Here is a 26,719-nt window from a genome sequence, read left to right on the forward strand (position 1 = left end):
AGGTAGATAGAAAGCTGGCTAGATCATCGGGCTCAACGGGTAGTGATCAATGGTTTCATGTCTAGTTGGCAGCTGGTATCTAGCTGGTTTTGTTCAATATCATCATTAATGATCTGGAGGATGACATGGATTGCACCCTCAGCAAGTTTGCAGATGACACTAAACTGAGAGGAGTGGTAGATACACTGGAGGGTAGGGATTGGATACAGAGGGACCTAAACAAATTAGACTATTGGGCCAAAAGAAATCTGATGAGATTCAACAAGGACAAGTGCAGAGTCCTCCACTTAGAATGGAAGAATTCCATGCACTGCTACAGACTAGGGACCGAATGGCTAGGCAGCAGTTCTGCAGAAAAGGACCTAGGGGTTACAATGGATGAGAAGCTGGATATGAATCAACAGTGTGCCCTTGCTGCCAAGAAGGCTAATGGCATCTTGGGCTGTATAAGTAGGGGCATTGTCAGCAGATTGAGGGACATGATCATTCCCCTCTATTCGACATTGGTGAGGCCTCATCTGGAGTACTGTGTCCAGTTTTGGGTCCCACACTACAAGAAGGATGTGGAAAAATTGGAAAGAGTCCAGTGGAGGGCAACAAAATGATTAGCAAAAAAAATGAGATGTCCTTGTGGCACCTTAGAGACTAACAAATTTATTTGGGCATAAGCTTTCATGGGCTAAAACCCACTTCATCAGATCAGCTTACGCCCAAATAAATCTGTTAGTCTCTGAGGTGCCACAAAGACACCTCGGTTTTTTTGCTGATACAGACTAACACGGCTACCACTGAAAAATGATTAGGGGGCTGGAGCACATGATTTATGAGGAGAAGCTGAGGGAACTGGGATTGTTTAGTCCACAGTAGAGAAGAGTGAGGGGGAATTTGATAGCTGCTTTCAACTACCTGAAAGGGGGTTCCAAAGAGGATGGATCTAGACTGTTCTCTGTGGTAGCAGATGACAGAACAAGGAGTAATGAACTCAAGTTGCAGTGGGGAAGGTTTAGGTTGGCTATTAGGAAAAACTTTTTCACTAGGAGAGTGGTGACACACTGGAATGGGTTACCTAGGGAGGTGGTTGAATCTCCTTCCTTAGAGGTTTTTAAGGTCAGGCTTGACAAAGCCCTGGCTGGGATGATTTAGTTGGAGATTGGTCCTGCTTTGAGCAGGGGGTTGGACTAGATGATCTTCTGAGGTCCCATCCAACCCTGATATTCTATTATTCTATGAATTGGAGAGACAAGGTGGATGAGGCAATATCTTTTATCAGACCCACTCGTCTCTCTAACATCTTGGGACCAACATTACACTGCATACTCTAAGTCAACTGAAGGCCTGTTTCTGCCAGGGTTACTCTTGGAGTAAGGTACCAATCAGCACAACTAACTGAGAATACCATCTATTCTACAACTCAACGCATTGATGGAAACATCTTTGGTCTGTATCTCCAGTCAATGGATGGAACCATTGCCTCATTCACAGACCCCCTGGTTAATAACTCTTCCCAGCAGGGACCCCTACATGTCTGAGGCCTTCTTGGCCTGAAAAAACTTGCTTTCCCAGTCCAAAGCATTGAAAAGCCAAATGTTTCAAAGTTGGAAGGTGCCTGCTTTTTTCCAAACATTATTTGGTTAACAGCACTTAAGCCAAGTGTTAAATTAACCAGGGTTAACCTGATAAAGCATTGGAAATGAGAGTTTCAAACCCATTAATGAAATCATTATTTCACTCACACTGGGCTCCAATAAGCTGTTGTGACAGCACTTAGCTGGCTTACTGCTATTCAGCAAACATTGTTTAGCAACTTGCTCTTCTTTACTGTTACTAGTTTGTAGTAACTGGAATTTGTTATATTCCATGGGGATTTTCTTTGTAAAGAGAGTCCTGCTGGAGGTGATTCCTGAGGCTGTGAACTCCTCCCACGTGGGGTGACGCTGTAAAGGGTTAATTACTGTTTCCCTCCATGAAGGGGGAGCATGGGAGCTGGCTGCCTGCTGCAGTCTTTCAGCTGCCTATCCAAGGTCTCCATACGGGTTTTCCTATACCAGCACAGAGTATGGTGGCCCCTCTTGGCAGCCCCATCCCTAGTGTGTGCATGAGCAAGGAGGCGGGTGCACAGGGGAAACTCGGATTCAGTGCCAAGACAAATGAATGGCAGGGCAGGGCAGGAAGCAGACGAAAGGCCCTCCTGGAATGGCCGTTTAATTTTGGCCAGTTTGTGAGCAGGGCTGGGACTTCTCCCACAGAAATGCCCAAGTCCAGGCGAAGAACACTGAGGGAAACAAGTGCAGTCTGGAAGAAAGGATTGGCAACAGTCCACTGCTCGGAAGAAATCATGTCTGCACTTCTAAAGGGAAGTGTCACCTTTCTCCAGCCCAGGGTCAGCTACTCATTGACAAGCACGTGTCAGAGACAGCCTGCGAGTCGGAGTGCAGGCATCAGTTACAATATATTGGTTTGATGTGTCAGACTTATAGCTCCTAGTTTTTAAAATAAGGGACCAGCAGCTAATATAAATCAGCCTAGCTTCAGCAAATTCAGTGGAACTCTACTGATTGCATCTGCTGGGGCTCTGACCCCCCATGCGGGGGCTGTTAGGCTCAGGGAATTGAAAAGAGGCAGGGGTTTGTTCACATCAACTGCAGGTAGCTAGCACTGCTCTGACAACCACAGCTATACCAGGAAGAGTTACACATTTCGTTATACAGGTAGCACCACAAAGCTGGGTCTGGGCCAGGATATGAAGTGAGAGGTTTTTAATAGCCACATAAACAAGTTATGTTTACTTGCTAAACCTTCCCCTTTGGAACTGCGCAGGCAGGTTACAGATGAAATAATTTTTCTAGAGATTGAACGAAGGATCCAGCAGCAGATGTTCATGTTACAAGACTCCTGCAGTTTGCTCACTCTCACGACCACTAGCAGCTGGCACTAGAGAGGCTCAGGACTGGAAGAGAAAAGGTACTTGCAGGCAGTATGCAGTTAGGCTGCCAGAGTGGCGCAGGAAGTAGAGGATTAGAATAGCCGGAGTTGTTTCAAGGCAGGACTGAGATGTAAGAACAAAGCTGTGCTGAGGCCAGTACTGGTGTAAACGAGACTACCGGAGGTCAGAACTGAAGTAAGTTGGCGGAGCAGGTGGCAGGGAAGCTTGCAAAAACCTAGCTATAGCTTAAGGGATCACTCTTGGTTTCACTAACACTGGGAACATCCCCATAATTATTCACAATTTAAAGCAAGCATGAGAAATTCAACACCTCTTACCCAGCCGCCTCTCCTCTTCAGCCACGTCACCAAGGTCTTGCGGACAAACTCTCCCAGGCAGTCCACAATGGTATGCACCATTGCTGGCTGGGCCTGTCTGACGCAGTCCACAGCTAGCCCAGCAGCCACAGCATAGAGAGACACGACCTTGCCCCAAGTTATTCCTGCAGGAAGACGGGATAACATTCATTTTCACACACGTTTGCTGCAGAGTTGGGGCTGGCAAAAGGCACGCTGCTTAGAAGTTAAGATGAGTTTCTCTCTGTATGTTTGTGCAGCTTTCCTAGTTCAGGTGCAGTAGCAGTTCTGCATCTGCCTGCTCTGGAGAGCGTAGTCTACACCAGGAGTCAGCAACCTTTCAGAAGTGGTGTGCCGAATCTTCATTTATTCACTCTAATTTAAGGTTTTGCGCGCCGGTAATACATTTTAACGTTTTTAGAAGGTCTCTTTCTATAAGTCTATAATATATAACTAAACTACTGTTGTATGTAAAGTAAATAAGGTTTTAAAAATGTTTAAGGAGCATCATTTAAAATTAAATTAAAATGCAGAGCTCCGTGGACTGGTGGGCAGGACCTGGGCAGTGTGAGTGCCACTGAAAATCAGCTCGCGTGCTGCCTTCAATACCCATGCCGTAGGTTGCCGACCCGTGGTCTACACTAAGGTGAATTGGGTGCAGTGATTGGGGAAGTGGTGCCCCACCTTCAAGATCAGAAGCAGAGGACTTTAAAACATATCCATCCCTAGATGTCCTTTGATCTCACATCAGCCCCAGTTCTACAGTTAAATGTCTTCCAGCACACGACCCTGTGCAGCAGAGTACAGAAAGCTGTCCAGACCACCAAAGCAGTGACTGATGCACTGTGGGACAGAAGTAGGAGGAGTAGCTGTACCAGTGGGGCTATTATGCCATTGATTCTCACCCATACCCACACTGCACCAGTGGAAACCTACATGAGTGGATCACATGGTGGTTAGCCATGCTCAATGCACCGCCTAGCCAAACAGCAGTGTGATCCTCTGTGCCCTGCTGGGAGCATGTGTGTGATGTGAAGTGTGTTACAGCACGCTAAGGGGCCCAGACCCTGGCTAGTACTCCACACCTCTCCAGTGCAGACATAGCTTTACTGTTACGTCGCTAGACCAAGCCGCACAGCCAGGCAGTCGCAGCACAATGACAACTTGGCACACTGCAGAGGGAGGACGTCTTCATCGTGACTTATGGCCCAATATTCATCTGAAAGGGAGGCAAGGATGCAGGGCCTAGAGCATGTGCCAGGAGGCATGGATATCCTACACACAATACCACATGCTGAAAACTAAATGAACCCCCCAAAGGTTTTGGTGCCATGCCTAGATCTAGTTTGAATGGCACTGTACAGCCTAGGGATGGGCATGTGTGTGTTGGGGGAGTGGAATGTTGGTCAGTTATCTAATCTCCCTGACAGCAGAGCTTCCTGCAAGGCTGACCTGCCAGAAGCAAGTGCCCCCTAGAAGTCATACCAGCAGCATTCATCTTCCTGTTCTGTTAGTGCTACTGATAAGCACTCCACAACCACAAGCTCAGCACTGGGCATAGTCCCATGTGCTTTGCCAGTGGGCAGCGATGGACAGCTCAATGCTGAAGAGCTACAGCCAGAGCTCCCTTGCAGTGCTATTAAGGTGAACTATGACCCAGAAACTTGACCCTCTCCCAGCCATGCAAGAGAAGCAGCACAGCAAAATGGCGTTGTCTCATTAAACCTCAGAGTCGAATGAGAGGAACATTTTCCCATTATTCTATTATTTTAGATAGCAATTGTTAACAAGCAGGCGGTGAGACATTTTACAGTTCTAGAGTTCTGTGTAGCCTGCTCAAGGCCTGTCCCAGCTGCATGCAGAACCCATGTGAAGCACCGGTAGTGCAAAGCCGTGCAAAGAAGCTGTTGCCTGAAGATGATCTGGAGGAAAACACAGCCATGCAAAAGGAGAGAGATATCTTAGGATATCTTATTCAACATATTTCAGCAGTGAAAAGGAGACGAGTCAGGGACAAGAAATTGGATGTGCTCAGGGAAATGTCATTTAGTAAGAAAGCAAATTATGAAACATGCGTTGGCTGGTGCAGCATTTCTGCTGCAGAGAGCTCCACCTCTTGCCTTCAGAGTGCTTCCAAAGCCACCAGCACCTGAGACACTGGAGAGCTAGAGACATATTCAGGAGGAGTCTGTCTTGCTTTTTACATTGGAGTTCCTCTTCTCTCCTCTCCATTTACTCCACTCCATTACACAGCATGTGAATTTCAACAAGAGGTCCCTGTGATAATTCTACCCAGTGACCAAAAGGGACCTACAGGCAGGGCTGGCCTTACCATGAGGCAAATTGAGGCAGCCCCCTCAGGTGCCACACTGTAGGGGAGCCCCACTCAGACCCAGAGTGTAGAAAATGGTGTCTGCTGCTGGTGCATACGTATTCTCTCTGCTCTAGATGCACAGAGATGGTGAAGTGCTGTGCGGAGGAAGGAGGGCACACGAGACATAACAGGCAGGCAGGAGAAAAGGTGAGAGGGAATAACAGAAAGCAGCAGGAGCTGCAGGGAGAGAGAGGAGGAGGAGCCTCTTATGTACCTCTCTAGCACCTCCAGGAGCCTGGACTAACTAACACCAGCTTCTCAGGGAGCTTCCTGCTGCTTTCCTGAACCCACTTGAGGAGAACAGGCAGTCAACTGAAGTAGTAGGAGCCAGTTACGCCCTTAAGATGCTGATATCTTCCCTCACTCAGGCCCTGCTACCAGCCTGCTTATTTGTCCCCTTCAACTGAGTGTTGAGAGCCACTATACCTGACAGAGAACAGCAGTCAGGAGTGAAAGGAGACACACACACACCCGCTCACCCAAGGGCAGCATTCAGAAAAAGAAAGAAAGCAAAGGAAGCTTTTCTATCTAAGCAGGAAGGAGCTCTCCTGAGATACAGACACAAATGTTCATGGTGAGCCTTCCAGGCCCAGTGAGGATGTGAGTGGTGAGGAGATGCCTGATCTTCAAGTTAGTCAGAATGCAGGTGACCTGGCAGCTACTGCAGCATCCATATCTCCATCTTAAATGGATGCAACCAGGCACATTCCTGAAGAAAAGCGTAGATCAGAGAAGAATGTGGTGGAGGCACAAGAAACAGCTGCTGCTGAGGTTAGTTCCTTGAGTCTAGATGATCCAGGACTGTGGACCCACTTGAGCAGTAGCCTGAGGGACTTCCTTGTACCGCATGGGCCACAGCAAGTGAAAAACTTCATGTTCCCCAAAGACAATGAAAATAGAAGTTTCCATCCAACACATTACTGGCGTGAAATCCCCAATGGTGACAAAGTGGAGAGGCCATGGTTTATGTACTCAAAAACCCAGAATGCTGCATACTGTTTTTGTTGCAAACTCTTCCAGTCTGATGTTCCAGCCACATTGGGTTCTACAGGAACAAAGGACAGGAAAAATCTGGCTAGAAATCTAGCATGCCATGAGAAGGCAGCAAATCACCAGAGAACATTCCATAGGTGGAAAGAGCTTGAGATGAAACTAAGGTTAAAGGCCACCATAGATGATCAGCATCAAGAGAAGTTTGCATCAGAGTCTAATTCCTGGCAAAATGTTCTGAAAAGGCTTATTGCCATTGTGCGAATGCTTGCTACCCAAAACCTAGCACTGCGTGGCACTTCAGATCAGCTGTATGTGCCAAACAATGGAAACTTCCTTACAATTATGGAGCTGATGGCTGAGTTTGATGCTGTACTCCAGGAGCATCTAAGAAGAGTCATCACCCAAGAAATGTACACACACCACTACCTTGGAAAAACAATTCAAAGTGAGATCATACAGTTACTGGCAACTAAAGTCAAACAGAAGTTTGTGGCAGATTGGAAGTCAGCAAGATATTACTCTGTTATTCTGGACTGCAGACCTGACATCAGCCATATGGAACAAATGACTTTAATGGTGCGTTTTGTAACAACAACAGAACCTAGTGAAAATGTCCCTGCAATGGTGATTGTCAGAGAGCATTTTCTAGAATTTATTGACATTGATGATACTACAGGAGCTGGTATGACAAATGTGCTTCTTAAAAAGCTGGAAGATACGGGAATTGCGATAGCTGACAGGAGAGGTCAGGGCTACGATAATGATGCCAACATGTGAGGAAAGAACAGAGGAGTGCAGACACAGATCTGAGAGTTAAACCCTCAAGCTTTTTTTGTCCCACGCCGTTCTCATTCATTGAACTTGGTGGTCAGTGATGCAGCATCAGCTTCTAGAGAGGCTGCTGAATTTTTTAATGTAATTCAACGTGTCTATGTATTTTTCTCTGCATCAGCTCATCAGTGGCAAATTTTGAAGCAACATCTGGGAACATCCTCTCTGACACTGAAACCACTGAGTGCCACACGATGGGAAAGTCGAGTGGAGGCGATAAAGCCTATCAAACATCAAATTGGGAAGATAGATGATGCCATAGTTGCCATTATGGAGGATAATGCTAGGACAGGAACTGTTTGTGGGAGAACAGTGGCAGAAGGAAATGGAATCACCAGAAACATACATAACTTCACATTTCTGTGTGGCTTAGTGTTGTGGCATGACAAACTATTTGAAATAAATGTTGTAAGCAAGAGACTCCAAGGTGTTGACCTTGATATATCTGGAGCAATGGAAGAACTGGACAAAGCAAAGTCATACCTACAGTCTTTCAAAACATTCTGAAGAGTGCACAGAAGTTGGCAGAGGAACTTCACACTGAAGCTATTTTCCCATCCATTCATGAATACAAGAGTCACCAAAGAAGACAACATTTTGCTTACAAGACATGGGATAATCCCAGAAGACACCCCAAACAACAATTCAAAGTTGAATTCTTTAACCAAATGCTAGATTGTGCAATACAGTCAGTTGTAGAACGTTCCATACAGCTCTAAGGAACACAGCAGTATATTTGGGATGTTGTATGATATTCCAAAACTCCTCACTATACCTGAAGAAGACCTACATCAGCAATGCAGGGCACTAGAGACAGTGTTGACAAATGATGACATGTGCAATATTGATTCAAGTGATTTAGGTGATGAACTGAAAACTCTTTCAAGATACATTTCAGTAGGATCAACTCCAAAGGCCGTTGTGGAATATATGTGCACAAATAAGATGACCACCCTCTTTCCAAATCCTTTTGTTGCTCTGCGCATACGTCTACCACTTCCTGTAAAAGTTGCCAGTGGAGAACGCAGCTTCTCCAAACTGAAGTTAAGAAAAACACATCTGTGCTCCACAATGACACAGGAGAGGCTGGTCGGCCTTGCAACCATCTCAGTAGAGCATGAGCTGGCCCAGACTGTGGACTTTCAGGAAGCAATTCAAATCTTTGCAACCAAGAAGACACAGAAAGCATCGTTTTGATTATTCAAACAGATAAAAATGCCAGTGTTTACTATGCAGACAAGAAAAGTTACATTTGCTGTTCAGGTATTTGAAAATTAAGTGTTTCTTACAATTTTTGAACAAGGCATTTTAAGTTGTTAGTTCTCCTTTATTGGGGTAGGTAGCAGAGCAGTACCATGAGAGGCGTAGAACAGGAAGAAGGCAGAATTGAGACCTTTCAAAGTTTTGGCCCAAGCGAGGAGGTATGGGGGCGTCACTTGAGCTCCCTACCTCAGGTGCCAAAATGTTGTGGGCCAGCCCTGCCTACAAGTGGATTTTGCGGAGTTGCCTTTTTTTAATGAAATCTGATTAAAACAAACTGCTCTTTAAACTGCAAATGTAGATAGATGGGGTGGAATTGGTTAAAATGAGTGAAACAAAAATCATCTATGCATATTTCATCTGATAACGAGAGGCTGTTTGTTCCAGTCGTGTCTTATAGGAGGTCAAAAACCACAAAGTGCTCTTGAATAGAAGTCCTTGTGATAATAACCTAGCTACAATTCAGAGTCCCCTTGCATGCCTCCTTCCCCCACCAATCCTGCATCTTTGGGAGCAGAAGGAAATAGCGATATTCCAAATTAATAGCCAAATTGATTCCATTTTTGTTCTCATCAGATTTGGCCAGGAGAGCCCCTGCTGCATGGCCTTCACTTGTGTATTTCAGCATCCCTGTGGTACTCTCAGTCAACATTTGGCTATTGTTCTCATCTGTGTTATTTGTCACCATGACAGCCACAAGGGTGAGCCAGGAAGAGGGTACAAAGACCACAGGAAAGGAAGAGCTATAGACAGTGGGTGTACATAGGTGTTTATAATATTGAAGGAAATGCTCTTCTTTTCAATACACTCCCTAGCCATCTAATGAGCCCTTCAGAATTCTTCAGTATCCTCCCCCATTCATGACATCGTGGGTCAGAACCTCAGCTAGTATATGCATAGTGTTGGCATAACTCCACTATACTGATTCCCACACTGGGATCTGTCCCCTTTTGGTTCTATGGGTAGTTAACCACAATTATAGGAACAAATATACTGGTCCAGTTCCAAGCCTTTACTGACATCGACTCAGATTCTGCTCTCATTTACACCCAGGTACATCTGAAGTAAATCCAGTAGCTGCAAGGGGTTTACCCGGGACTAACTGAGATGAGAATTTAGGCTACCTCCATAGAGGATGATGCCTGTGGTTATGGTTAGTTTTATTTTAAACTGTATATCTTGTTAAGTCTTTCCCTCGACTTTAATAAGCTTCAGATCATGCCCTTAGTGCCCATATGTGACACAGTAGGGAGCGAGGTGGATTAACCTGGGAATGTCGTTTAGTTTTACTGGGACTGTCTGCATGGGGGATGGGAGAGCAGGGGATAACTTTAGGTGAGGGATGATATCTAAGCGTGTAATCTAAGCCAGGAAGGGGGGTGGGGCAAGTCAACACCTTTGCCCAGAAAACTGGACAATGGGAAAGGGAGAGAGGAGGGGAAGAGAGCCTGCTGGAGGGGTTTTTGGTTTCAGTTTTGGGCTGGCTGGGGAGAGGCAGGGAACCCCAAGTCTCAGGTCTAAGATCCTTGCCCCCCTAAGGGACCTGGCTGAGGGGTCGTGGTTGGAACTGTGCTCTTGTCATCGAATAAACCTTCTGTTTTACTGGCTGGCTAAAAGTCACAGTAAATCGCAAAAAGTGCGGGGTGCAGGGCCCTAACTCCCCTACACTCCGTGACACCATAAAAAGGGGATGACTTGACAGATCTAGAGTCAATTTTCTTATTTGTCCACAGATTAAATACGGAACAAAGCAGTGGCTGTACCAGCTTCCCTCTCTATACACCTGCTGTAGAGTTGTGGGGAGGGGGAGTTATCTGTGAAAAGACAGTTTAGTCTCCAAATCTGTTCACTACTTGGGCGCTGTCATAAAGGGTTAATGTCTCTTTTACCCGTAAAGGGTTACAAGCAGTGAACCTGGAACACCTGACCAGAGGACCAATCAGAAGACAAAAGTCTTTGTTTTGTGTTGTTTGTTTGTCCGTTGTTCTCTCTGGGTTCTGAGAGTGACCAGACGTACCTACAGGCTCTCTAATTTTCTGTTCAAGTAGTAAGTACAAGTAGAAAGGCGGTTTAGTCTTTTTGATTGTTTTCTTTATTTGCAAATGTGTATTTTGCTGGAAGAATTTTAATTTGTATTTGTGCTGGGGGGAAGGCTTCTCTCTAGTGTCTATAAGCTGAAAGACCCTGTAACATTTACCATCTTGATTACAGAGACAACTTTTACTTTTTTCTTTCTTTTATTAGAAGCTTTTCTTTTTTAAGACCTGACTGATTTTTTTCCCCTTGTTGAGGCTCAAGGGGATTGAATCTGTACTCACCAGGGAATTGGTGGGAGAAAGGGAGAGAGAAGGGACGGGGGAAGGTGGAATTCCTCTGATTTAGATTCACGGAGCTTGAATCTGTATTACCTCTTGGGGAGGGGAAAAGAGAAGGGGGGAAGGTGTATTCCTCTCTGTTTTAAGATTCAAGGAGTTTGAATCACAGTGATCTTCCAGGGTAACCCAGGGAGGGAAAGCCTGGGAGAGGCAACGGTGAGGAAAGGGGTTTACTTTCCTTGTGTTAAGATCCAGGAAGTCTGGGTCTTGGGGTCCCCTGGGAAGGTTTTGGGGGGACCAGAGTGTACCAGGCACTGCAAGTCCTGGTTGGTGGCAGCACTACAAGATCTAAGCTGGTAATTAAGCTTAGGGGGATTCATGCTGGTACCCCATCTTTTGGACGCTAAGGTTCAGAGTGGGGGTTATACCATGACAGGCACTCTGCTACAATTGCCAGCAAGGTGGCCAGTCAGTACCAGCTGCAATGGGGTCTGTGAAGTGGACTCTTATCCACTAGACACTGACAGAGCCCAAACCCATTTCCATAGGCTGCAGAAGGATAATGACCTGTTGACTGGTCCAGAGGTTAGACCAGTGACTAATTTGAAAGCCTCTGCAGTCACACTAGCAGACCCTTATGGGGAATAGCTGTACATGTTGCCTGAATCTTTAAGCCTGTTTTTTCCTGTTATTGAAAAGCTATCCATCAATGATGTATTTGCTGGGAGAATTCCCCTGTGTCGGAAATGCAGAGCTATTAGACTCATAGAATCATAGAATATTAGGGTTGGAAGAGACCTCAGGAGGTCATCTAGTCCAATTCCCTGCTCAAAGCAGGACCAACACCAACTAAATCATCCTAGCCAGGCCTAAAAAATCTCTAAGGATGGAGATTCTACCACCTCCCTAGGTAACCCGTTCCAGTGCTTCACCTCCCTCCTAATGAAATAGTGTTTCTTAAAATCCAACCTAGACCTCCCCCACTGAGACCATTGCTTCTTGTTCTGTCATCTGCCACCACTGAGAACAGCCTAGCTCCATCCTCTGTGGGAACCCCCCTTCAGATAGTTGAAGGCTGCTATCAAATCCTCCCTCACTCTTCTCTTCTGTAGACTAAATAACCCCAGTTCCCTCAGCCTCTCTTCTTAAGTCATATGCCCCAGCCCTCTAATAATTTTTGTTACCCTTCGCTGGACTCTCTCCAGTTTGTCCACATCCCTTCTGTAGTAGGGGGGACCAAAACTGGATACAATACTCCAGGTGTGGCCTCACTAGTGCCAAATAGAGGGGAATAATCACTTCCCTCGATCTGCTGGCAATGCTCCTACTAATACAACCCAATATGCCATTGGCCTTCTTGGCAACAAGGACACACTGCTGACTCATATCCACCTTCTCATCCACTGCCCTTTTCTGCAGAACTGCTGCTCAGCCAGTCAGTTCCCACTTAAAGGCGAACTCCAAAGCCATACTGAATTCATCGTATGGCATGTCTACACAGCGCAGTGTACCCAAGTTACTGACATGTTACAACCCAGCCCCTGCCATCAACACACACAGATGTATGCTCCACCAGCCAGGCCATGGGGGCGTTGGGCCCTGCACTCAGCCCTCCCAGAACAATGGACATCTCTAGCAACAGGTGCCACAGAACAGCCACGCCCACCGTGGCCTGTGTCCTTGTTCCTTCGTCGTCCATCTGCAGTCTGAGGCTGACAGTACAGGCTTGTCATTGTGCCTTCACCCTGCCTTGGACCCCAGCCTTCTACCTGGCTCCTCTATTTGGCAGAATGCAGTGTAGGACTGCCAGATAAACAGGAAGGGTGGGGGCCTAGTCCCAGGTGAGAAAGAACTAAATCAGGGGTCCCGGGGGACCCAGTGCCTTCCCAGCTAAGGCACATTCATCACAGAAACCTACCTTTATAAACATGTTTTCCCTGCCCTGGGGAATTCTCTGCTACATCTTAGTTTGTTGAAGATATTCCAAACTGCAACATGTTTTCACATCAATACTAGATTCAGATTATTTGTTTCAAATACCAACCTTCATGTCTATGATGTCAGAGGGATGTGTTCCGGGACAGCACCAGCAAACCAGGAAGAGGCTGAGAATTTTTGCAGGCAGGGGAAAAAGCTGACTCATATTGTTGTTACAAAGGCAGGTGAAAGTGTAGTTGTGCTGTGCATGCCTCCCACAGGCAGCCTGCAGGTGTAAACTCAGCCCCTCCCTCAGTTTGCCACTGTCAAGGTGAAGGCACAGCCAGGCCACATGGCACCTGTTCAACCATCATTATATGCAATAGCAATGCTGGCGGTACAAATAGCTACAATACCCGCGCTGTGTCCACCTTGCTGACTCCAGTTAAGAATTCCTGCCGAAAGTGAGGTGGGGGCTGACAGGGTTTGGCTCCTTACCCCAACTGGCAAACCCAAGGCCATTCCAAGGACTAGATTGTGCCCATAGCAGCAAGGTGGGATATGGAGAAGTTCACTGTCCCAGCATGAGCTCCCAAGCAGCCCCATGCCGCAGACTTGGGCTTACAATTACTCCAGGATTTCTAGTGTGGCAGAGGTCACAGAAGTACCTATTCCCCACCTTCACAGGATCCACTGTCCATTCCCCCTGGCATGGAACCCCTTTGCTGGCAGTATGGAGGCGCTGAGGGCCATAGATTACCAGCTCCTCCCTTCTCACTATGCTAGACCCACTGTGACCTCATCAGGACCCATCACAGATTTCCGAGTAAAAGAGCTGGGCTTGCACTTGAGCACTGGTCAGGAGCAGAGAAGGTTCCCGTTTTGTCTCTGCCCCCTGCACACTCACATGGAGCCAGACATACTCTGGCCCCATGTCCTACAGAATGTTTACAGAACCCATCAATGCTGGGGGGGGAACCATGCTGCTCATCTATAATTGTAATCAAACAGATTGTCAGTAACCTCCAACTGCGGGAAATGCAGGCGAGTTCGATTGTATCTTCAGTGTGACTTGGAGCTGAAGTGAATGGAAAACCTGTCCAGAAAGGAAAGCACTAGAACCAGGGTGAGACTTGCACACATCTGCCCTTTGGAGTGGAACAAGAACTCCAAGTCAAAAGGACACAGAAGGCATGAAAAGCTGCCTGGAATTAGTTTGTTTTGTTTTTTTTAAGTAGCAGACTTGCAGCCAGCTGTGGAGCTGTAGGTATGTAAATACTGGCTAGCCAAGGGAAAAATGAACTAATGAGAAAGGGTTGCTTTTGAGAGTTCTCCTGCTGCATACCATCTTCCCTGCTGCTGGAGAGAACTCAGGAGGCCACGTGACAATGGGGGTCTGGTCAGTGTCAGAGCTCACTCTGCAGTGTTTCCTTTGCCTATTTAAATAAACCTCCCCACTTCAGCATCAAAGCAGAACTCCCAGTTCAGATCTAAAAGCAACATTATCATGAGCCACATTTCAACAGCTGGGGGAATATGTACAGACACACCACAGTCCTCTCTGGTGATATCTATTGCAGATAGAGGGAGATCAGTAAATAAATACACAAGGGATTCTAGTTGAGGCTCAGTTTCATATGGCCTAAAACAAGAGACAGCAGAGAGAGAACCACTTCTTACTGCATTCCCACTAGAGGGTGTGAGCATTTACCCCACTGGCAGTTTGGGGGGCAACCTGAAGTCATGCTGACCCTACAGGACAAGGGAATGGGACATGTAAGCCCAAAGATTCCTAATCAAAACCCCACAGGAAACAAAGTGTCACAGAACAAGAATCATAGAATATCAGGTTAGGAAGGGACCTCAGGAGGTCATCTAGTCCAACCCCCTGCTCAAAGCAGGACCAATCCCCAGATAGATTTTTGCCCCAGATCCCTCAATGGCCCCCTGAAGGATTGAACTCACAACCCTGGGTTTAGCAGGCCAATGCTGAGCTATCCCTCCCCTTTAGAAAGTGAAAGTTCTGTGTTCTAGGGGTCAGCAGCCCTGCCTACCACACCAGTAACAATCATCAAGTGTTTCAGGGAGTGGGGGAAGGGAACACTTTTTTTTTCATTTTTCCTTTCAGTTTCCCATGGAAAAAACCTTCCTTTTGGGATTTATTTTGCTGAAAAATGTTGAAGGTAAACTAAAGCTAACCCAGAACCTGATGCAAAGCTCCCTGAAATCAAGGGAAAGTCTCCTACTGACTCCAAACGGGCTTTGGGTCAACCCCCAAATTCAGAGCTGAAGTTTTTGCTGTTGCAGAGCTGGATTGGGGCCACTGTAGCACCAGACTATGTTTGTGGGGGAGCATTAGCCCTGGGCCATAGTTTATACTGCTGTATCTGTATCTGCAGATATGGGTTAATTTAGCTAATTACCCACCCAAGATGAGGGCTCACACCTCCTTTAATCTATTAGAGTTTGGCCCCCAAAATCAGCTACAGTTGAGAGGTTACCAATAGAAGGGAGCCCCTCTGGTGCACAATAGAGACTTACATGGTGCTCTTTCTGTACTACTTACAGTACTTTTGTTAACCAACCAATGGCAATACACACCCTGCAATCTGGTAAAGAAGAGAAACAACAATATACAACATCTGGCACTTGCATTACTCACACCAGTCCTTGCGGAAAAACGCAAAGTGTCAGTCATCATCCTCACCATGCGCCCCACCACTAAGATCAGCATGCTGGTTTCCCCACCAAGGCATGCAGGCCAGGAGACAGCCTAAATAATGTGTTATGCTGACACCTACCAGGATTCAGACATATTTATGAGGGTTTTAACCCTTTTTCCTTATTTGAACTTCCACACTCTGCTGTTTTTGGGATGCCCAATTCTTCATGGTTAGTTTCTCTTATACTCATTAACATATATATTACCTTATCACCATAGTAACAGGAGGTTACCTTAAGGAAGTCTCTCACATTTCACCCCAGTTGCCAGTGGTCATCTTGTGGTATCTACTGATCTCCTGTAGACATTATTGTCCAAACTCAGCAGTTCTTTCAAAAACCTCAGCACATCACAAATACAGAATCAAGCCCAACAAGTTCTCTGTATACACTCAAAAGTTTGTCTCTCTCACCAATAGAAGTTGATCCAAGAAAAAAGGGTATTACCTCACCTGTCTTGTCTCTCTAATATTGATTATAGGCATTTTATTTATATTATACAAGCTTTGTTTTACGGATGGAGGGGGGAGTTCAGTGCTGCACTAGGGGTCGAGGAAGGAATAAGAATGGAGTAAGAGAGGAGAAGGGGTAAAAGGAGAGAAAAACTGCCCAGCAGGAAGGTACAGAGAGTGGGCACTTGAGCAGGGCTGTAGTCCCAGACCTGGACTGTTTTCTTAATAAGCTGAACGCTAAATAGCAGAGTTTATATTTCAGTTTGTTTCCAACACTGAGCCGTCAGTGATTGGCTTTGACAACTCAGACAATATTTGAGATCTGTCTTCTTGGCGAATCAAGGCTTTTTTCCTCTGCATTCCAAAAAATGGAATGTCCGGCAGCCACAGACTTAACACTTAATTTTGCTGGATTCAGCAAGTCTTGCAACTGTAATTTGGATCCAGGAATGTTAGAACTAGCAGAATCTGCTCCTTTCTCCCAGCCAGAAATCTGTGTGAGTAGCAGAGAGGAGCACATAACTCACTCAACAAATATGGCTTCTTTTTCTGCTCATAGGCTGTCCTCTTTGCGGCACTTGAGGCAGGGGCGGGGTATGACCCTGGAGCACCTTCCTGAGTTCTGCCAGTGGCACTGGAAGCAGCCAGCGTAAAGGCGAGCCCAATGGTGGGCAGCTCCCCTGTGCAGCTGGCGCGTAATCGTGGGGGGTGCCTGCTAGCGCGGTGTGACTGCATAAGTGCACAGCTTGAGGAAACCCTGGTGATGCACCTTGTGGCTTCTCCCCAATTGGCTGGGCCTAGGTTGTATGGTTGGGGATTCCAGTATTGCCAGCCCCGATCAAAAATCATGAGTCAGCTCCACCCTCCCCCAAAAATCATGGAATTGTCTTAAAAAAGTCATGATAAAACCCACCAATTTGGGGGCTTTTTTATTTGTCTTCTGGGTTTTGAGCCTTTGGAGCACACCTGGGGCACATTTTCAAGCTTCTAGAAACTCATTTAAAAAGCCATCCAAGGTTCTCACCTAGTCACTGGACTCCAGGAGCTGGGGCTTTAAGATCACCCAATATCATGAGATAAGGCATAAGCATTGGCAATGCTGGGACCCACAGCAATGACCGGGCCTGTCTCCTCTGTCACAGTCACACAAATAGTTGTGTGCATGCAGTCCTAGCTACCAAAGGCACAGTCAAGTTCTCTTCTGGCTTGTTTAATTTCCTGTAGGTCAGAACGCTGGAGCAGGGAAAATGAGACCCCCATTCCCCTGCTGTAGTAGGTAGTGCCAAGCTAATAAAATAACCACTTCCCTTGCAAACACTTGAACGTGCATGCTCAACACTCATTTTCTGTGAGCCTCAGAGCAAGGAATGCTCAGCTACTCAAATGGGCACAAAGAGGCATGAGCACAGCTTGGGTGAATTTATTCTGCAATCCACACCAATACTCAGACATTTTGTCATAGTTGCCCAGCTCCATTCATCTTTCCAAGCCAGTGATGCTCCACCTCACTGTGCACAGGAAGTCTCTTCATTCCAAGCACACCGTGTAGTCTTTCAGGCTAGCACTGCAATCCACCTCATCCATTTTTTTTAATTCCCAGAGCAATGGAGTAAACCTCTTGGTGAACAGTACAAGAGCTCTGCAGGTTATTTTGGATTCACCCTGATGGAATCTCTGGGAAAGAGATTTAGGGTGACCAGACAGCAAGTGTGAAAAATTGGGATGGGGGTTGGGGGTACATACACTGCTAGTATTTCCACCAGACTCTTAGTTATTGCTAGGCTGCTCACAAAATGAGCAGGGTATTGCAGACTTCCCATGGTTATGCCAGGGCCGTCTGGAAAGAGAGTAGACAGAAGGCTTTGTCAAGTCCATCTCCACACCAGCCAGTTATCACTAAAGGAGAACTGGGGTGGAAGAGGGGGTGTTTTCAGAGGAGACCAAGGCTTCCTTGAAGGAGCACAGCACAGATTGTGCACACATTTCCGTCAACACCACATGGGCTGGGTCACTAACTAACTCGTATCTGACTAATCAAAAGTCTCCAGACACCGACTCGTTCAGGAACAAATCTAATGAAATGACGGAGCACCATAGAGTGTCTTAGGCTCCCATGTCGTGGAACAGTTCTGGCTGCTCCCAAGAGCAGAGGAAGCTAGATGGAAGCAGGCTCCCTTGCAAGGAGGAAGTGCTGGCTACAGCTAGGAGAAGGGAAGCCAGGAGAAGTGGAGACACCTGCAATGGGTCCTAGCATGAAGAGCAAGGGCTGGAATGAGGGAGACTCCCTTGTAATGAGGCCGCTCCAGATGCCAGCAGTGGGGATGGGAACCTGGAATCAGAGTGACTCCCTGGGGTGATGAGAAAAAACAGGCTCCTCCTGGAAGGAGCAGGAAAGGCCCTCTGGAAGGAGAGCCCTCCCAGATAATGAGACATATCCCAGCCAGTGATATGCTAGGTAAAGACAGTCCAGAGGAGTTCTTTTCTAAATCAGTCATGCAGTGTGTTCTACAAAAGAGCCCAGCTCCAGCAGATTTGCAAAACAGTCCCCACCCTTTGGTCTAGCCCTGCACCCAAAGCCAGCCCCATCCCTGCTCCCACCCTCCCCGCCAGCCCAGACAGACATCTGTACCTGCTGTGAAGATCTGGGCTGCTACTGCCAAGAAGGCGTCAGTCACCACGGTCTCGGAGTGCAGTGAGATGTTCAGCTGGCGGGCAATATTCCGGTAAATGTTTGGTCGGATGTATTCTAGCTCGTCCCCTGGAAACAAGGGCTTGGAGTCAGCACGTGGCCAGCACAGATACTGCGTTTCACTCGTCCCCTTCAGGGAGACAATGTCAACCCAGCCACCACGCCTCTGGAGAGGATGTTCCTTCCCTTCAGCCCCCATTTTGCAGATGAGAACACTGAGTCAGGGAACAGGGGTGAAAGAGGAAATCCATCCCCACACTAGTGCTGAGGCCAGGCCAGGGACCAAGGGGCAGCTGGTTGCATGCACACAGATTTCTGGGGCCGCTTGACCATTGGCACTGGTAGCTCCTGTGAACGTATTGCCCCAGCCAGCTCCACCTCCTCCTGACTGCCACAAGCCTCCGCTGCCTCATGCACAGCAAAGTCTCCTGCGGGGGAGCACAATCAGAGGTACCAGTGCTGCATGTGGCGGAGAGCCCCCTCCCCCATCCCCATGCTACTGGCATTCATGGGGAAGGGGCCCACAGTTGCTGCCCAGTTCCTTTGCAGAATTGCAGCCCAAGAGGTGTTCTCAAGGCTGCAGAGGGAGTCAGTGTCAGGATGGGATTTGAACTCAGGATCTCTATCTTAATTCTCTGCTAAGCCACTGAACCCCATCCGCCTTTTCTCTTGCCTGGCAGGTCTGACTACAGTGACTGTACAAGTCCACTGGGGACCATATGTACTCGGGTTGCTAGCCCATGCTGCCATGTCTTCACTGCTACTGGTACCTGTGCTAGGGCTAAGTCAGGTGTGCCCACCCGTGCTACAGTCACATCTTCACTCGCAGTGTGGACATACCTTGGTAGTCTAGGTGGGAGTTACTCAACTTCCAGCATTGTGCAAAAAACTTTTGGGGTGGGTTGTGTGCGCACGGCATTGGACAAACACTTAAAACATGTTCAGGTCACGTTTACACCACAGGGCAAAACCACGTCTCAACTGTCTGGGGGACAATGGTGGTGTGACCAGAGCCTCCTGCACATCTGGTTCTGTAGCATAGATGGGATCGAAAAGGCAGGATTTTCCCTGACCAAATTAAGGACTCTGGAAGCGTCATTATTAGCTACTAAACCTACCCCATTTATACAACCTCTGACATTAGTTTTTAAATATTTAAGCAGGCAACCTCCACAGCTTCACAGTATTCCATAAAGTGTTTCAACACTTCTGAGGGTTCAATTGTTCCATGCAATCTCATTAACAAAGGAAACCCTGCAATGCATGGCTGAGGCTGATAAGAGGGAATGTTGCATACGATATGGGAGAACTGTTCCTCTGTCTCAGGGTTATACAGCCTTACCCTCTGAACATGAGGAACAGAGGGATAGCCTCACCCTGGGCTAGCTGAAATGTCTGTATGGTGGAGGAGGGGAATAGGATAAGCACTTGGCAGAGCACTGTTATTCTTCACTATTGGTTTTATTATAGGAGAGCCTGAAGGCAGTGCCCACGGTGCTAGGTGCTATACATGCACATAGCAAGAGTCCCAGTCCTGAGGAGCTAAATAAATAGACAAGGAAAACAAAGGTACAGAGAGGGGAAGCGATTCCCCCAAAGTCACACATCAAGTCGGGGGCAGAGTTGGGGACATTACCTTGGTCTTATTCCCAAGCCTTCTCCTACTCACGAGGTCACGCTGCTTCTGAAAGCAAGGGAGCCTTCTCTCTCCATGCTCAGTTGGGATCATGTGTAATGAATGTTGTGATCTCAGCAATCAGCTTGTCAGCATTTCTTCCCACACAGTTGTGAAAGAGCATGGAGAGCAGCGATGGCAGCTTCGTCACATAGACCTAGATGGGCCCCTTCTGAGGCCTTGGCTCTATTAAGTGTGGGACCAGTTCAACGAAAGCTATTTTAAACTAGTGCCAGACAGTATGGACACTCATCATCTGATTTAAATGTGGTTTGTATCACTTACTGAAGTAAGCAAAACCGATATAAACCAGTTTTAAATCAGATGATGAGTGTCCACACTGTTTGAACCAAATCACCACTTACAGCAGTTTAGTTAAATAGGTGCAACTTTGAATGACCTTGGCATGCCTAAGCTTTGTCTATATTTAGCCTCCGCTGCCATTCTTATTGAATAAATATAGATCCTGCCCCTGTACTAGATTTCCTAGGACCAGTGCCTGGTGTAATAGAACTAGACCAAAAATGCCATGAAGTTCCCTCAGGTCACTGAACTGCTACCAGATGAATTGTGGCTTCCAACCTCTCCTGCTTTGCACCTGTTCTCTGAGATTCTCAAAGTGCTTTATGGCATGGCCTAGATAAGCCTTACTACAGTCCTACAAGATAGGTATTATAGCCTTTTCACAGCTGGGTATACTGAGGCAGGTAGGATAAGTGACTGACAGAGTCACAGAGGAAGCCATTGGCAAAGCTGGGTAAAGGACACACAAGTCCCATTTCACTTCCCTCTACTCTAACTTCTGAGTGGGGATGGATTTGAATTGGTAACCAAGAGATGAAAGATTTCATATCCCCCATTACCAACTGCTGGGCTATCCTATCCCCCTTCTGAACAGATTTGCCAATGTTAGTAAGCTGGAGAAGTTGTTCCCCATGAAGTAAGGTTTCCTTAAAATGGCTGTTTTCAAAGAAACACTGCCAAGGTCAACATTTCACCCTTCTTGACACATCTCCATTCCTAGGCAAAGGTGGCAACTACTCCTTAGCTAGTTAAGTATAACAAGAACTCAGTGAAAACACATTGCCTCCTGTCATAGCGTGAGACACCAAAAGCTGCATATCTTGATGCCTGAGATTTCTATTTAGTGAAGATTGTCTTGAGCACCCTCCCACCCCGCCCCAGGATGAAAGCACTTCCATGTCATAGGATACCCTGAGGAAACCTAACTTAGATTTGTCTCAGCTGCATGAACGTCAAATCAGGAATAATTATTGGCATCACTGGGCTTACTCCCAACACACATCGGCCTAACAGAGATTAGAAGCTAGCCTTTATCCTTTTAAGATAAAAAAGTTTCCTGAATACAGGAGCATATTTCACCCAAATTGCAAAGCCCATGCTAGCGTTAGGCCACGTCAACACAGCTACATTTTGTCACCATAGCTATGTCAGTTGGGGTGTGAAAAAAAAAAACCCTAGCTGATGTATCTATGGTGACAAACCCCTCCGTGTAGATGCAGCTGTGTGGAGAAAAGAGTGCTTCTTTCATCTTAGCTGATGTTGTTGGGTGAGGTGTTGTTATCATGTTAGCAGAGCTCCTTCTGGTGGCATAGGCCTGTACCGGCTTAGCTATGCCAACATTGGCTCTGTAGTGTAGACTTGGCCATAGAGAATGAGCATACACCACTAATGTCACATTCCAGCAGGATGCAGGGGTGTCCAAACATTTCCCAGGTCCATGGAGCCCATAGGAGGTGCCAAGCCAATTTCAGCAACTGTTTCTCTGGCAATTCAGTCAACAGCTGCCCCAAGGACATACAACCACCCTGTACTTAACAGTGCTAATGGTGGGGGTGGGGGACATATCAGTCTCTGCCTGCCCTCACCCAAAATACAGATCCCAGGACCCACAAAGCACCCTTTCTAGGGCCCAGTGAAGGACTGTGTGCTGTGGAGAGGCTGACCCCAATCTGCCACGAGGTAAGGTCAGATCCACATATAGAAGGACTCTCTGTCTGCGGATCTAGGAGTCTGATTGGACTCCGAGTTACAAAACTGGTGCTGGGAATTGAGGACCTAAAGTTCCTCTTCTCTTGCTGAAGATCTACATCCCCGCCTCATCCCAGGCTGGAGGCAATTCCCAATAAATAAGGGCTCGTCTATGTGAGGAAACTGACCAGAATAGCTTATCCAGAATAGCTTCCGATGTAGACATTCTTATTCTGGAATAAAAGTCACTTTATTCCTGAACAAGTGGGAAGCACACTCATTCCAGAATTCTGTATTCTGGAATAGACTGTCCACTTGAGCAGCTCTTCTGGTCAATTGTCCCTGGGTCTGAAGTAAACATGATCCAGCAGCTTTGAGAAAAAAACTATGAGAAAGTAGATGGGCACATCTACACAGCACTGAATGCTGAGGGAAGCCACAACAGATGGCATCAGGGGAACCAGTAGGACAGAGAGAACTCTAAGGGCTTGTGCTGCTCCCCAGAATCTTCCCTTTGCCTAGGAAGAACAGACACCAAGTAATGGTTGGCCAGCAGAACATAGGGGATTTACAGTGCATGGCTAGCTCAGAGCACTGCACTGATTCCAGTTAAGTTCAGGAAGGCCAGTTTCTAAGCTGGTGTCAAGTGATGCAATATCAATGGCACCATGGTAGTTTACAGCAGCTGGGGACCATGCCCCGAAGGGCAGCAGAGGATTCACTGACTGTACTCCAGCATGAACACTGCTAGTCTTCCCTTTATCAACTAAACCCTGCAAGTCTGTTTGCACCAGGAGCCACGCGGACATGCAGCTGGCTGATACAGCGATGGTGGTTGTTCCAGACATAGGTGGATGGTTGGTTTGTAGGAGTTTTTTTTATAATAAAGCTGAACACTTATTTTTACTGTTTGTCACCAGTTAGCCCTATTAGTAGCCACAGTGTCTCACTGCCACTATTCCTCAGCTGTGAGCTCTGTAAGAGCATCAGTACAGAATTCTCTTTACGCACTGTGTGTCCAGGCCTGCTCGCTGGCTCATCATGCTCACTTGCTGGCTCACCTTACCATCCATATGCATAAGCACAAGCACTGGGAATGCTCTGTTCCTTCTCATATACAGAGTGCTCACAGCAACTGTCACTGGGCGAGAACTGGTTTAGCTGGCTGTACCAGTCGATACAGCAGTTTGGGGCTCAGGTTCCTGGCATGTGCCTGGGAAACAGCAGTGGTTTAACACCTTATGCTGCAGTTGGCTATTTACAACAGGAAAAGGGAAGGAAGAGCTAAAGGCCATGTGGGCAGCAATGTTTCTGAACAAGTGATCAGGAAATGACTGTATAGCTCAATAGGAAGAATGATTTTTCCCTTGTGCCTTTATATGTGGTTCCATTCCAAGCAGGTTTGCTTAGAGAAGCCAAGTTCTTAGGACTATCAGCCAAATCCTTCCATCTGAACATAAGCACAGTAACAGAGTCAGAACAGTCGTCAAGGAGACGCCTTCAAATTCACTCTGCCATCTGCTCGCCCTCCAAAACACTTCTGCCACCCACATTGACCCCACCTGAGCAGACGGTGGAGAAAGAGAGAAGACCAAAAAGGTGAAAGGGAATGGAAGGAAAAGGAAAGAAAAGACACAGATGGCAAAAGAAAGGAAAAAACAAAACAGGAGAGAAGAATATGTCTGGGGACGAGAGGAACTTAGAGGAAAATAAATAAATGAAACAATAGAAAAGGATGAAAAATTCATCTGAGGGGAAAACCGCAGCCTGTAAAACAAAGACCAAAGAAAAGTCACCAAGATATAGAAAAGGAAAGGAGAAGTCAGAAGGGAAAAGAGGGAGAGAAACTGGGGGAGATACTAGATGAAATTCTCAGCACATGTATGTCAGCGAAGCACACTGCAAGCAGACAGACAGCGAAGTCTGTGGAAGTAGACATTATTGGTAGTGTTCTGGCTAAACGTGATCTGAAGATCATTTGGACAAGGAGGGCTACTAGATTCAAAAATACTCTCCACAACCACAGTGACAGGAGACTAGGAGAGAACTGGCTGACTTTAAGACAACAAAGGCTAAATCTTAATAGGATGGGCAAAAAATCGTGCCGCATGGCCAGTTGTCAGTATCCCAGTATGCCTGTGAGGTACATCTAGTACAGTGGTTCCCAAACTTTAACAACCCGTGAACCCCTTTCACTAAAAGGTGAAATCTCCTGAACCCCCTCCTAAAAATGAATATTTCCAGGGATTTAAGTTTAAATCTCCTCAGTGTGATGCTAACATTCACTCACCTCTCACTGAAGCAAAAGAGTGCTCCAAAGAAAATGACAAAATGTTGAATTACTGAGGCACCTCATTGCTGCTACAGTGACTACTGCCTGGTTCCAGCTGGTCTGGCGTGCGAACACCTTTTCTTCCACCACCAGAGCCATCCCTAGGAGGGTGCCCCATGAGGGACAAATTAGCCTGGACCACCCCCCACGTACAGCATAGCCCCTGCTCACTCTGCCCTCATGCCACCCAATTCCCCGTCTGCCAAGGACAGGGGTCTCAGCTGCTACCTGCATGCCTGGGGTTTCAGCTGCCTCCCTGCCTGCGATGGGGCTCAGGCTGCTGGCCTTGCACTGGGCTCCGCACTCCACAGAGATCAGGCTGCTGGTCCCTGGTGACTGCTGAGGCTTGGGCTGCCGGCCCCAACTTCCCGGCCCTGTGCTGCATGGGGCTCAGGCTGCCAGCTCTGCACTCCGTGGGGCTCGGGCTGCTGGCTCCCACTGACTGCTGAGGCTCAGGCTGCTGGCCCCAACTTCCTGGCTTGCACTGCATTGGGCTCGGGCTGCCAGCGCCTCCACTGACCTGGGCTCGGCTGCATGCTCTGCAGGGCTCGGGCTGCCGGCCCCAACTTCCCAGTCCCACGCTGCATGGGGCTCGGGCTGCCGGCACCTCTGCTGACCAGGGCTCAGCTGTGCACTCTGCAGGGCTTGGGCTGCTGGCCCCAACTTCCCAGCGCTGCACTGCATGGCGCTAAGACTGCCGGCTCCACACTCCGTGGGGCTCGGGCTGCTGGCCCCCACTGACTGCTGGGGTTTGGGCTGCCAGCCCCAACTTCCCAGCCCCGCGCTCTGCAGAGCACGGGCGGCTGGTGCCTCTGCTGACCGAGGCCTGACTGCACGCTCTGCAGGCCTCGGGCCGCTGGCCCTGCGCTGACGGGCTCAGCTGCATGCTCTGCGCTCCACAGGACTCGGGCTGTCTGCTCCGCAACTGGGTCACACCTGCTGCCTCCCGTGCCCAGGGTCCTCTGGCCGCCATTAAGGACATTTTTCTGGCAACCCCCCTATATCATTGTGTGAACCCCCAGGGGTTCGTGAACCCCAGTTTGGGAACCACTGATCTAGTACAAGCTGATATAGGGCAGGATGCCACTGGTTGGCCCAATGAACTATGCTCCCCTTCTTATCACTCCTTTCCGCAGGAGAACATGCTGGCAATGAGGCCATGTCTACATTTACTAGAGGCCCACGCGGCTGTGATTGATGCAGCAGGGGTCAATTGATGCAGCAGGGGTCTGGTGAAGACCCGCTAAATCGACAGCAGAGCACTCTCCAGTCGACTCTGGTATTCCATCGGAATGAGAAAAGTAAAGGAATCAGGGAGTTGCCAAAGTTCTGCTCGCACTAAACTGAACACTGTTGCCCTGCCCCTGTCCCACTCCTCCTCCCCTGACCCCACTTCCCTGCCCCTCCTCTGGGGCCCTCCCCACTCACTCCATCTCCTCTCCCTTTGTTGCTCCTTCTCTCCACCCTCACTCACTCACTCATTTTCATCGGGCTGGAGCAGGGGGTTGGGATCCAGGAGGATGTGAGGGCTGGGGGTGCCAGCTCCAGGGTAGGGCTGGGAATAAGAGGTTTGGGGTGCAGGAAGGGGTTCTGGGCTGGGGCAGGGGTTTGGGGCATGGGAGAGAGTTCCATCTCCAGTTAGGGGTATGGGCTATGGGGTGGGGCTGGGGATGAGCGGTTTGGGGTGCAAGAGGGTGCTCTGGGCTGGGATCGAGGGGTTAAGAGAGCGGGAGGAGGATCAGGGCTGGCACAGGGGTTGGGGCATAGAAGGGGGTCAGGAGTGCAGGCTCCTGCTGGCACTGACCTCAGACAGCTCCCGGAAGCACTGCCATGTCCCCTCTCTGGCTCCTAGGTGGAGGTGCAGCCAGGTGGCTCTGCACACTGCCCTG

At 47.9% G+C, this 26,719-nt stretch overlaps 2 protein-coding genes across 7 annotated transcripts in view; one reads left to right on the top strand and one right to left on the bottom strand.

Moving 5' to 3' along the window:
- THAP4 (THAP domain containing 4) overlaps positions 1 to 26,719 on the top strand; it is a 139,448-nt gene that overhangs the window by 75,230 nt on the left and 37,499 nt on the right. Inside the window, exon 6 of one of the 3 annotated variants that reach the window (XM_030576624.1) lies at positions 15,538 to 16,506. The exons of the other annotated variants lie outside the window; for them this stretch is intronic. Within the exon in view, the coding sequence (XP_030432484.1) occupies positions 15,538 to 15,549 (12 nt within the window). The 3' untranslated portion in view covers positions 15,550 to 16,506. Of the gene's footprint in view, positions 1 to 15,537; positions 16,507 to 26,719 lie in introns of those variants that run through there. 3 annotated transcript variants of the gene reach the window in all.
- BOK (BCL2 family apoptosis regulator BOK) overlaps positions 1 to 26,719 on the bottom strand; it is a 36,854-nt gene that overhangs the window by 5,421 nt on the left and 4,714 nt on the right. For all 4 annotated transcript variants that reach the window (XM_030576639.1, XM_030576637.1, XM_030576636.1 and 1 more), the window contains 2 exons: positions 18,772 to 18,900; positions 3,262 to 3,425 (listed from right to left, as the gene is read on the bottom strand). In XM_030576639.1, coding sequence (XP_030432499.1) covers positions 3,262 to 3,425; positions 18,772 to 18,900 — 293 coding nt within the window. The remainder of the gene's footprint in view (positions 1 to 3,261; positions 3,426 to 18,771; positions 18,901 to 26,719) is intronic.

This window comes from Gopherus evgoodei, chromosome 9, assembly GCF_007399415.2.
Source record: "Gopherus evgoodei ecotype Sinaloan lineage chromosome 9, rGopEvg1_v1.p, whole genome shotgun sequence".
Taxonomy (NCBI): Eukaryota; Metazoa; Chordata; order Testudines; family Testudinidae; genus Gopherus; species Gopherus evgoodei.